The following is a 10,308-nucleotide window of genomic DNA, read 5'->3' as shown; positions in this document are numbered from 1 at the left end:
GCGGGGCGGGCGCGGTTTGAGTGTGCGCGCCGCAATGGCGGCGAGGCCTGGCGGCGGCGGCGGCGCCCGCCCGGTACCGGCCACGGCGGCGGCTGCGTCACTTCCGGCCGCCTCCCGGTTACCGGTGCGCAAGGCTCACGCCAAGCGCGCGGCGGCCGCGCCTGAGCCGGAGGCTCCCGAACAGGTTGGGCCCCGCTCCCGCTCCCGTTCCCGGTGCCGGTTCCGGTCTCACCCTCCCGTTCTCCCGTAGAAACGGCGCCGCTCCGGGCCCCGAGCGGGCTGGGCTCCCAGCAGCCGCGCCCCGTTGCGGGCTATCAGCGTCCCGACGGCACCAGGCCCAGGTAGGGCGGCACCGGGGGGGTCCCGGTTGTACCGGGGGGGTCCCGGTTCCACCGTTCGGTCGCGGTGACCCCCCCGTGCCCCCCCCCCAGGGCTTCTGCGCAAGGCCATGACCGTCGCCGCAGCCCCCCAGGCCGGGAAAAAGGCCCCGGGGGCGGCTTCGGGATCGGCAGCGCCGCCTCCGGTACCGGGGGTGCGGCGGCGGGCGGCGGGGGACCCGAGGGGGCAGCTGGCGGAGCTGCGGGAGAAGATAAGGGGCCTGGAGGATGACAACCGGCAGCTCCGGGAGCAGCTGCAGCACAGCCGGGCCCGGGAGGAGGAGCTGGAGGGACAAGTGAGGTGAGAGCCCCGGTAACTCCCCCCCCCCGCTACCGGTTTGCACCCTCCCGGTAACCGGGGACCCCTCCCCTGACCCCTCTGGTACCTAGGGACCCCCCTCCAGTAACGGGGGACCCGTTTCCTTCCTCCTCCGGTATCGGGGACCGCCCCCCTCCGGTAACGGAGGACCTGTCCCCTTTCCCCCCAGTACCGGGGACCCCCCTCCGGTAACCGGGAACTCCCCCCCGGTAACAGAGGACCCGTCCCCTTCCCCCTCCGGTACCGGGAACCCCCCTCTGGGTACGGCAGCACCCTCCACTTCCCCCTCCGGTACCCGGGGACCACTGTAAGGTATCGGAGACACCCCCCCTCCGGTAATAGAGGACCTGTCCCTTTCCCCCCTAGTATCGGGGACCTCCCTCGGGTAACTGGTGACCCTCCCCCTATCCCCTCCGGTAGCGGGGACCCCCCCCGGTAACCGGAGACCCTCCCCCTTTCCCCTCTGTTAACCGGGAACCCCCCTCGGGTAACAGGGGACCCCTCCCCTTCCCCCTCCAGTACCCGGAGACCCCCCCTCCAGTAACAGGGGAACCCCCGGTAACCGGGGACCCGTCCCCTTCCCCCTCCAGTGCCCGGGGACCCCCCTCCGGTAACCGGGGACTCTCCCCCTTCCCCGTCTGGTACTGGGAACCCCCCTCAGGGTACGGAAGCCCCCTCCCCTTCCCCCTCCGATACCCGGGGACCCCCCCTCCGATACCAGAGACCCCCCCCCCCTCCGGTAACGGCGCCCCCCCCCCGGTGCCTCCCAGCTCTCTGCGCACGGAGCTGCAGCAGTCCCAGGAGGAGCGGTCCCGGTGGCAGCGGGAGGCGGAGGCGCAGGCGGCCGAGCGGCAGCGGCTGGCGGCTGAGCTCCAGGAGCGGCACCGGCAGCTGGAGGAGCTCCGGGAGGCGGCGCGGGACCGGGAGGAGCAGCTGGGGGCCGCCCAGGTGGGTACGAGGCTGATTCCCCCCCCCCCCCCACGGGGCAAAACCAGCAAAACGCGAGATTCTGCCCCAAAATGGGCTGCGAGGAGCGCAGCTGGAGATGCTTCGGGGGGCTTTTTACCCGATTTCGGGGTGTTTTGCCGGATTTTTCCCCAGTTGTTGTCTTCTCCCAAATTATTCCCCGTACCCCCCTAAATTATTATCTTAGGCTCCCCTGATTATTGGGGTCTTCCCCCCCAACCCTTCCTGATATTGGGGCATTTCCTCCAGATTTTGGGGGCTCTTCCCCGAATTCTGCTTGGCTTTTCCCGCAAACTTTGGGGGAGTTTCCACCAATTCTGTGTGTTTCCCAACCAAATCTTGGTGGGTTTCCCCTCCCCCTGTATTCTGGATGGTTTTTCCCCATGTTTTTTGGGGGGCTCTTCCCAAAGATTTTATAGGTTATTTCCCCAAATTCTTGGTGCTTTTTCTACAAGCTCTTCGCGGACGGGGTACCCAAGTTCTGTGCGTTTTTTCCCTAAAGTTTTGACTTTTTACATCCAATTCTTGGCGCTCCTGTCTTGGCCGACGGCGTTGGGCGCCCCTCTTGGCCAACGGGGTCGGGCCTTTCCCCCCCAGGCGGAGCTGCGGGAGGTGTCGGGGGCGCTGTCGCGGCGCGAGGCGGAGGTGTCGGAGCTGCGGGCGCTGGCGGGGGCGCAGGAGGAGCATTTGCACGCGCTGGAGATGGAGCGGCGCCGCCTGCACAACCAGCTGCAGGAGCTCAAGGTGCACCAGGGGGGCTGACACTGAAAATATCAATAATAATTTAAAAACCAGGACTCGTTTCGGGGGATTTTTCACCCCAAGATGTAAAAAATAATAAAAATAATAAATAATAGTAATAATAATAACATTAGTATTTCATGTTTTCTTTTTGTCAAAGTTAAAAAAAAATGTTTTTTTTTTGCTCAAACTTTTTTTAAAATAACATTCCTGTTTTTTCCTCAAAGTTAAAAAATATCATTTATTCTTTTTTCTCGAAATTGAAAAACAAAACCTTTTTTTAGTTTGCTCAAATAAAAAATCATCTTTCTTTTTTTGATATTTATTGAAATTTTAAAAAGTCAAAAGAACACTTCTTTTATTTCTCAAAATTTAAAATAGAATAACTCATTTCATTTTTTGAGCTTTTTTGCTCAGAGTTTAACAAATACATATGTTTTTGCCCCAAATTTTTTTAAAAATACAAAAACAAATCATTTTTTTGCTCAGTTAAAAAAAAAACACACTTAATTTTCCCTCAAATTAAAAAAAAATATATTAAATGCTTAGTTTTTCTTGCTCAAAATTAAAAAAATACATAGTTTCTTTTAGGTTTTGCCCCAAATCTATAAACAACAGAATGGTCATGGTTCGTTTCTGTTTTTTTGTTCAAAATTGTAAGAGTATATAAGAATATAAATATTTAACTCTGAAAGTTTTTCTTATATATCCATACTTAAATACAGAAAAATACAGAAAAATAATCTGTCTGACAAGTGGCAGTCGGGCAGGGCTCAGGGCTGTGGCAACTGGGGCCACGTCAGGTCACCATTGGGATCCCCCAAGGCTCCGTTTTAGGGCCAGTCCTCTTCAAGTCCTCGATATTCTACAAAATACCTTTTTTTCCCTTTTTTTTTTCCCCCTCCCCAGGGGAACATCCGTGTCTTCTGCCGCGTGCGCCCGCTGCTGGCGGCCGAGCAGGAGGCGCAGAAGGGGCTGGAGCACCTCCACTTCCCCCCCGAGGACAACAAGACGCTGGTGCTCTGCAGGACCGAGGGGGTGAGCGCCAATTTGGGGTGCCCCGACCCCAAATCAGGGCTGGGGGGGGCACCCCCTGCTGCTCCCGCTCCCAAATCCTCCACGGCCCTACAAGCGGGCGGCCCTATAACGGGGGCAGGAGGCCCTATAAGCCCGATATCTCCCCGTATTGCACATCAGGCTGGGAATAGGGCTCGTGGTGACCCCCCCAAATCCTGACACGTCCCCCCCGACCCTATTTCCCCCCCCGACCCTAATTTCCCCCCCCAGTCCCATACGGGGCGGCGGGGCGAGGGGCGCTACGACTTCAGCTTCGACCGCGTCTTCCCGCCCGGCGCCTCGCAGGAGGACGTCTTCGAGGAGATCGCGCTGCTCGTGCAGGTGCCCCCCCATAAAGGACCCCCCCTTTTCCCCAAAATTGCCCGTTTCCCCCGTGTTTCACCCCAAAGCGCCTCCATCGCCACCCAAACCCCCCCAAGTGCTCCCCAGGGTCCCCATTTCTACCTTTTTTCCCCCATAAATCCCCCCGTTTACCCCCCCAACCCCCCCCAAACTGTCCCCCAAAGCCCCTTTTTCCCCATTTCCCCCCAAACTGCCCCCGTTTCCCCCATAAATCCCCCTCTTTCCCCACCAAGGTCCCAGTTTCTGCCCATTCCCCCCCCAAACTCCCCCGTCTTCCTCTATTTCCCCCATAAATGTCCTATTTCCCCCCAAAGCGCCCCCGTTTGACACAAGTGACCCCAAAGGCTCCCGTTTCCCCCCAAAATGCCTCCATTTGCCCCTGAACTGCTCCCAAAGTGCCCCTGTTTCCCCCAAAAAGTCCCCATTTCCCCCCCAAGGCCCCTGTTTCTATCCCATTTCCCCCTTTTCCACCCCCAAAGGCCCCCTATTTCCCCTATAAGTGCCCCCATTTCCTTCCCACGCTCCCCCAAAGGCCCCCGTTTCTCCCTGAACTGACCCCAAAGCCCCCCCATTTCCCCTATAAATGCCCCCGTTTCTGCCTGTTGCCCCCCAAAGGCTCCCAAATTTCCACCCCAAAGTGCCCCTATTTCCCCCGGTTTTCACCCCAAAGCCCCCTGTTTGCCCCTGAACTCCCCCCAAAGTCTCCCCATTTCTCCCCGAACTGACCTCAAAGCTCCCCCTTCCCACCCTAAGTGCTCCCATTTCCCCCATAAATGCCTGTTTCTGCCCCCATTCCCCTAGTTTCCACCCCAAACACCCCCATTTGCCCCTGAACTCCCCCCAAAGACCCCTATTTTGCCCATTTTCCCCACAAGTGCCCCCATTCCCCCCTATTTCCACCCCAAATGCCCCCATTTGCCCCTCATTTCCCACCAAAGACCCCTATTTCCCCCGTTTCTCCCCGTTTCCCCCATAAGTACCCCCATTCCCCCCAAGTTTCCACCCCAAATGCCCCCATTTCCCCCCAAAGACCCCTATTTCCCCCACAAGTGCCTCCATTCCCCCCAGTTTCCACCCTATTTCCCCCCCCAAAGAGCCCTATTTCCCCCCAGTTTCCACCCCAAACGCCCCCATTTGCCCCTGAACTCCCCCCAAAGACCCCTATTTCCCCCCCATTTTCCCCACAAGTGCCCCCATTCCCCCTATTTCCACCCCAAGTGCCCCCATTTGCCCCCTGTTTTCCCCCAAAAGACCCCTATTTCCCGCCCATTTCCCCCACAAGTGCCCCCATTCCTCCCAGTTTCCACCCCAAACGCCCCCATTTGCCCCTGAACTCCCCCCATTTCGCCTCCATTTCCCCCCCATAAGAGCCCCATTTCCCCCTAGTTTCCACCCCAAATGCCCCCGTTTACCCCTGAACTCCCCCCAATGACCGTTATTTTCCCCCAAAAGACCCCTTTTTCCCCCCATTTGCCCTATAAACCCCCCCCGACCCCCCCCAGTCGGCCCTGGACGGGTACCCCGTCTGCATCTTCGCCTACGGGCAGACGGGCAGCGGCAAAACCTACACCATGGAGGGGCCGGGGGGCGCCGACCCCACAAGTTGGGGGGTGATCCCCCGTGCCGTGCGGCACCTCTTCGGGGGCGCCCGCCAGCTGGAGCACAAAGGGTGGCAGGTGGGGGCCGAGGCACCGAGTTTTGGGGGGGGTTGGGGGCTTTTTGGGAGGGGGTTTAGGGCTATTTGGGGGATTTGGGGGCTTTTTGGGGGGGAGTTAGGGCTTTCAGGAGCTTCTTTGGGGGGGGGTTTAAGGCTTTTTGGGGCTTCTTTGGGCGGCGCTTAGGGCTTTTGGGGGCTTCTTTGGGTGTGTTAGCGCTTTTGGGGGGGCCTTAGGGCTTCTGGGAGGCTTTTTTGAGGGGTTAGGCCTTTTTTGGGGGATTACGGCTTTTGAGATCTTTATCTGGGGGAGATTAGGTCTTTTAGGGGCATTTTTGGATGGGGTTTTGAGGCTTTTGGGGGTTTAAGGTGTTTGGGGGGTGTTTAGGGCTTCTTGGGGTACTTTTCGGGGGGAGGTTAGGGCTTTTGGGGGGCTTTTAGGGGGATTAGGGCTTTCTGGAGGCTAATTTAGATCTTTTGGGGGCTTTTTTTGGGGGGGTTAGGGCTTTGTGGTCTTTTGGGGGGCTTTTTGGGGGGAGGTTAGGGCTTTTGGGGGCTAATTTAGGGCTTTGGGGAGCTTTTTTTAGGGGTATTTGGTCTTTTAGGGGCTTTTTTTGAGGGGGTTTTGAGCCTTTTGGGACTTTTGGGGGTTTAAGGTGTTTGGGGGGTTTAGGGCTTCTTGGGGTTCTTTTCTTTGGGGGGGTTAGGGCTTTTGGGGGGCTTTTTGGGAGGGTTAGGGCTTTCTGGAGGCTAATATAGGGCTTTTGGAGCCTTCTTTAGGGGGGTTTAGGGCTTTTGGGGGCTTCTTTGGGGGGGGAGTTAGGGCTTTTGGAGGCTTTTTTGGGGCTTTTTTGGAGGGTGTTAGGGATTTGGGGGGCTTTTTGGGAGGGTTTAGGGCTTTGGGGGCTTTTGGGGGCTTTTTTGGGGGGAGCAGGGCTTTTAGGGGGGTTTAGGGTGGGGTTTTGGGGGGAATTTCTTTAGCTTTGGGGACTTTGGGTCTGCTCTTTTGAGGGCTCTTTGGGGTTCTTTATAGGGTTTGGAGGCTTTTGGTGGTTCTTTAGGCACTCGGGGCCCCTTTTTGGGGGGATTTTGCGCCCCCCTGACCCCCCCAAAGTACAGTTTCAGCGCCAGCTTCCTGGAGATCTACAACGAGGCGCTGCGGGACCTGCTGGGGGGGGACAGGGGGGGCGAGCTGGAGATCCGCCACGTCAGCTCGGCCAGCAAGGAGCTGCACGTCCCCAACCTGCGCTGCGTCCCCGTGGCCTCCGAGGACGAGGTAAGAAACCCAAACCCCCCCTCGGAGTCCGTTTGACGTATTTTTCCATTTTTTAACCCCAAATTTGCCCCCCCCCCCCAGGTGCTGGGGCTGCTGCAGACGGCCGCCTCCAAGCGCTCGGTGGCGCGCACGGCGCTCAACGACCGCTCGTCCCGCAGCCACTGCGTCTTCCAGCTCCACATCCAGGGCTCCAACGCCTCCCGCGCCCTCCGCTGCAGCTGTGAGCGCCTCTTTTTGGGGTTTTCTTCCTCCCCGGGGGGTGCCGACCTCCTCTTCCTCACCCGAAATCCTCCCCCAACCCAGCGGTGCTGAGCCTGGTGGACCTGGCGGGCAGCGAGCGCTTGGATAAATGCCAAGCCAGCGGGCAGCGGCTGCGCGAGACCCAAGCCATCAACAGCAGCCTGGCCACGCTGGGGCTGGTCATCATGGCCATCTCCAACAAGGTGCTGATTTTTTGGGGAAAAAAGAGCGATTTTGGGGCCACGACCCCAAAATTTTGTCGCTTTCCTCCCCATCCTATAACGATTTTTGTCCCCGTAGGAGCCGCACGTGCCATACCGCAACAGCAAGCTGACCTACCTGCTGCAAAACTCGCTGAGGGGCAACGCCAAAATGTGAGCGGGGTTTTTTTTTTTTAGGGTGACGGGGTGGTTTTAGGGTCGAGGGTGTAGGGTGCACCCCGCTCGGACACCCCGCTATGCCGTGGATCGCCCCCACCCAGGCTCATGTTCGTCAACATCTCGCCGCTGGAGGAGAACTTGGCCGAGTCACTCAACTCCCTGCGCTTTGCCAGCAAGGTTTGGGGGAAATAATGGGGTTTTTGGGGGTTTAGGGGAGGGTTTGGATTGGGGTGGGGGTGGGGAAGGGTTTTGGGGTGGTTTTTGGGGATGGTTTTGGAGGGAGGGAGCGGGGAGGGCCTGGGGAGGAGGGTTTTGGGGTGGTTTTGGGGGAAGAATTTTGGGGGGGGTAAACATTATGGTATGGGGGGCGTTTGGGGTGGATTTGGGGATCTTTGGGACACGGTGATTTGGGGTGCCGTGGGAAATCTGCGGGCAGAGGTTGGGGGAGATGTAGGATGTGTTGGGGGTGCTCGGGGGGGAGAACGTGGGGATGGGTTCAGGGGCAGGTTTGGGATGGGGGGGTTGGTTTGGGGTGTTAGAGGGCAAATTTGGGGCACAGGGGGTGATTTCATAGGGTTATGGGATAAGGAGGGCAAGTAATGGGATATGGGGGACAGGTTTTGGGGGTTATACGGTGAGTTTGGGGTACAGGGTATGGGTTTTGGATTTTGGACATGGGGGGGATTTGGGGGAGGTCATGGGGGGGATTTGGGGGAGGTTATGGGGTGTGTTTGGGATATGGGGGTGTGATTCGGCAAGTTTTGGAGGTTTTGGGGGATTATAGGGCAGATTTGGGATATAAGGGGATGATTTAGTGGGGTTATGGGATATGGGGGGAGGATTTGGGGTTTACAGGACAAGTTTTGGGGGTTTATGGGGTAGGTTCGGGATGGTGTGATTTTGGGGTGGGTTTGGGGGGATTATAGGGCAGGTTTGGGATATGGGGGGTGATTTGGGGGGGGTTAGGTGGTGGGTTTGGGATATGGGGGCGTGAATGGGGGGATTTAGTGGGGATAAAGGGAAGATTTGGGATATGGGGGACAGGTTTTTGGCGGTTATGGGGTAGGTTTGGGAGGGTTAGGGACAGGTTTTGGGGTATTATGGGATGGATTTGGGATGGGGGTGTGATTTTGGGGGTTTTGGTGTGGGTTTTGGGGGGTGATGGGGCAAATTTAAGATATGGGGGTGAGTTGGGGGGGTTATGGGGTGGGTTTGGGGGGGTTTGGGGTAGATTTGGGATATGGGTGCCTTTTGGGGGGGTTATGGGGAGATTTGGGATCCGGGGGGGCCTTTTGGGGTGGGTTTGGGTTGGATTTGGGTTAGTGGGGGGCCTTTTGGGGGCATTTTGGGGCAGTTTTAGGATACGGGGGGGCATTTGGGGGGGTTATGGGGCAGATTTAGGGGTCTGGACCCCCCTCACCCCCCTCGTTCGCCCCCCAGGTGAACGAGTGCATGGTGGGCACGGCCCACGCCAACAAGAAGTAGCCCCGGGACCACCGGGACTCCCCCCCCCAAATTCCCCTCCCCCCCCCCCCCCCCAGTTTGTGGTGGGGGGTGTGCAGGGGGTGTAGGCTGTCGCCTCTGGGGGTGGGATGTCTGCGTGGGGTGTGTGCAGCTGTTCCTTTTAGCCTGACCTTAATAAACATGTAAATAAGCAAAAACTCTTCTAATAATTAAAAGAAAAAAAAAAGCTGTCAATTTCCAGCTGCAATCAATTTTCTTCCTCTCCTGCCTGCACCAACCCTATGTGTGAAATTCCAATCTGCCCCAAAACACACGGTTTTGACCCCAAAATGTTCCTTTTTGTCCCCAACGTTGGTGCTTCCACCCCATGTCATGTTAGTTTCCAGTGCTACCCCCGAAACTCTGATTTATCTGTTAAAAATGGGGTTAAAATAACAATAACTCTCCCCAGTTTCATCTGCCTTGTCCAGATGGGCAGAGCAGGGAGCTCTATAGGGAAAATCCATAGGGAAAACCTTCCCCAGAGCACGTTTCTGTCCTATACCCCTCTTGGCACCTATAGGGGAATATGAACAGCCTGCAGGGTCCCACGTTCTGATGAGAAAAATCTTATCAAATAACAATAAATTAATGCTTTGGGACTTTTTTTTGCCAGTTAATTATAATCTGGGTACAACTGAACTCCCCAGGGGAGCATTTACGCAGCCCCACATGCAACTGGACCCTCCGTGTTCGCTCTTTCCGAGCAACCCGAAACAATGCCCTAGCCAGCATCGGAGATGTTTTAAAAAATCGGGCCCCAGAAAACGCGTTCCGAGCCCCTTTGGACCATCCAAAACTGCCCCCAAAGGAAGGATGTGTGTGCTAGCCGCACTGGGGTCCGGGTCGGACCTTGGTCGGCTCCGCTATTTCGATGGCAGGACATGAGTGTCCCTCCACGGGCAGCGTGGGTCTGGCTTTCCGAACCCCTAGGCTCCATCCTGGGTGTCGTGTGTGCTCGCCGCACCGGGGTCCGGATCCCATTTCGGGCGCCTCGGGGAAGGAGATCCTCTGACACAGTTGTCCGGCCATAAGCGCTGTGGCTGCCAGCCGTGTTGTGAAGTGGAGGCTGTTGTTCACCAGCTCGGAGTTACGCAGTCCCGGGGACCGGGGATTCAGTCCTGTCCAGAGCGGCAGGCGTCCCTATGTGGACCCTGGGCTCCGGTCCTGGGCGATGTGTGTGCTAGCCGCGCCGGGGTCCGGGTTCTGTCTCGGGCGGCTCGAGGAAGGTGATCCCACGACACGGGTGACCGGCCACAAGTGGTGTGGGTGCCAGCCTTGCCGCGAAGCAGGAGGCTGTGGTCCACTCACTCGGGAACTGTCCGTCCCCGAGACAGGGGTTCTGTCCTGTCCGGAGCGGCAGCCGTCCGTCCCGAACACCCACGCTCCTATCCTGGGCGACGTGTGTGCTAGCCGCACTGGGGTCCGGGTCG

General features: G+C 57.9%; 1 protein-coding gene across 3 annotated transcripts; it reads left to right on the top strand.

Moving 5' to 3' along the window:
- Positions 1-9,070, top strand: LOC140001006 (carboxy-terminal kinesin 2-like). 3 transcript variants are annotated; one of them, XM_072032158.1, is made up of 14 exons: positions 1-184; positions 251-341; positions 432-678; positions 1,467-1,644; positions 2,260-2,406; positions 3,313-3,441; positions 3,691-3,801; positions 5,325-5,498; positions 6,591-6,752; positions 6,834-6,972; positions 7,056-7,195; positions 7,293-7,366; positions 7,474-7,549; positions 8,813-9,070. In XM_072032158.1, exons 1-14 carry the CDS (start codon positions 35-37, stop codon positions 8,855-8,857), a joined length of 1,863 nt encoding a protein of 620 aa, XP_071888259.1. In that variant the 5' UTR covers positions 1-34; the 3' UTR covers positions 8,858-9,070. The 3 variants fall into 3 exon arrangements, with proteins under 3 accessions (XP_071888259.1, XP_071888261.1, XP_071888260.1); XM_072032159.1 differs by having other exon boundaries at positions 20-124; XM_072032160.1 differs by lacking the exon at positions 5,325-5,498 and having other exon boundaries at positions 2-184.
- Positions 9,071-10,308: the final 1,238 nt, after the last annotated feature.

This window comes from Anas platyrhynchos, chromosome 36 (assembly GCF_047663525.1).
Source record: "Anas platyrhynchos isolate ZD024472 breed Pekin duck chromosome 36, IASCAAS_PekinDuck_T2T, whole genome shotgun sequence".
NCBI classification, from domain to species: Eukaryota; Metazoa; Chordata; class Aves; order Anseriformes; family Anatidae; genus Anas; species Anas platyrhynchos.
This window is presented reverse-complemented; position numbering and strand designations above follow the sequence as displayed.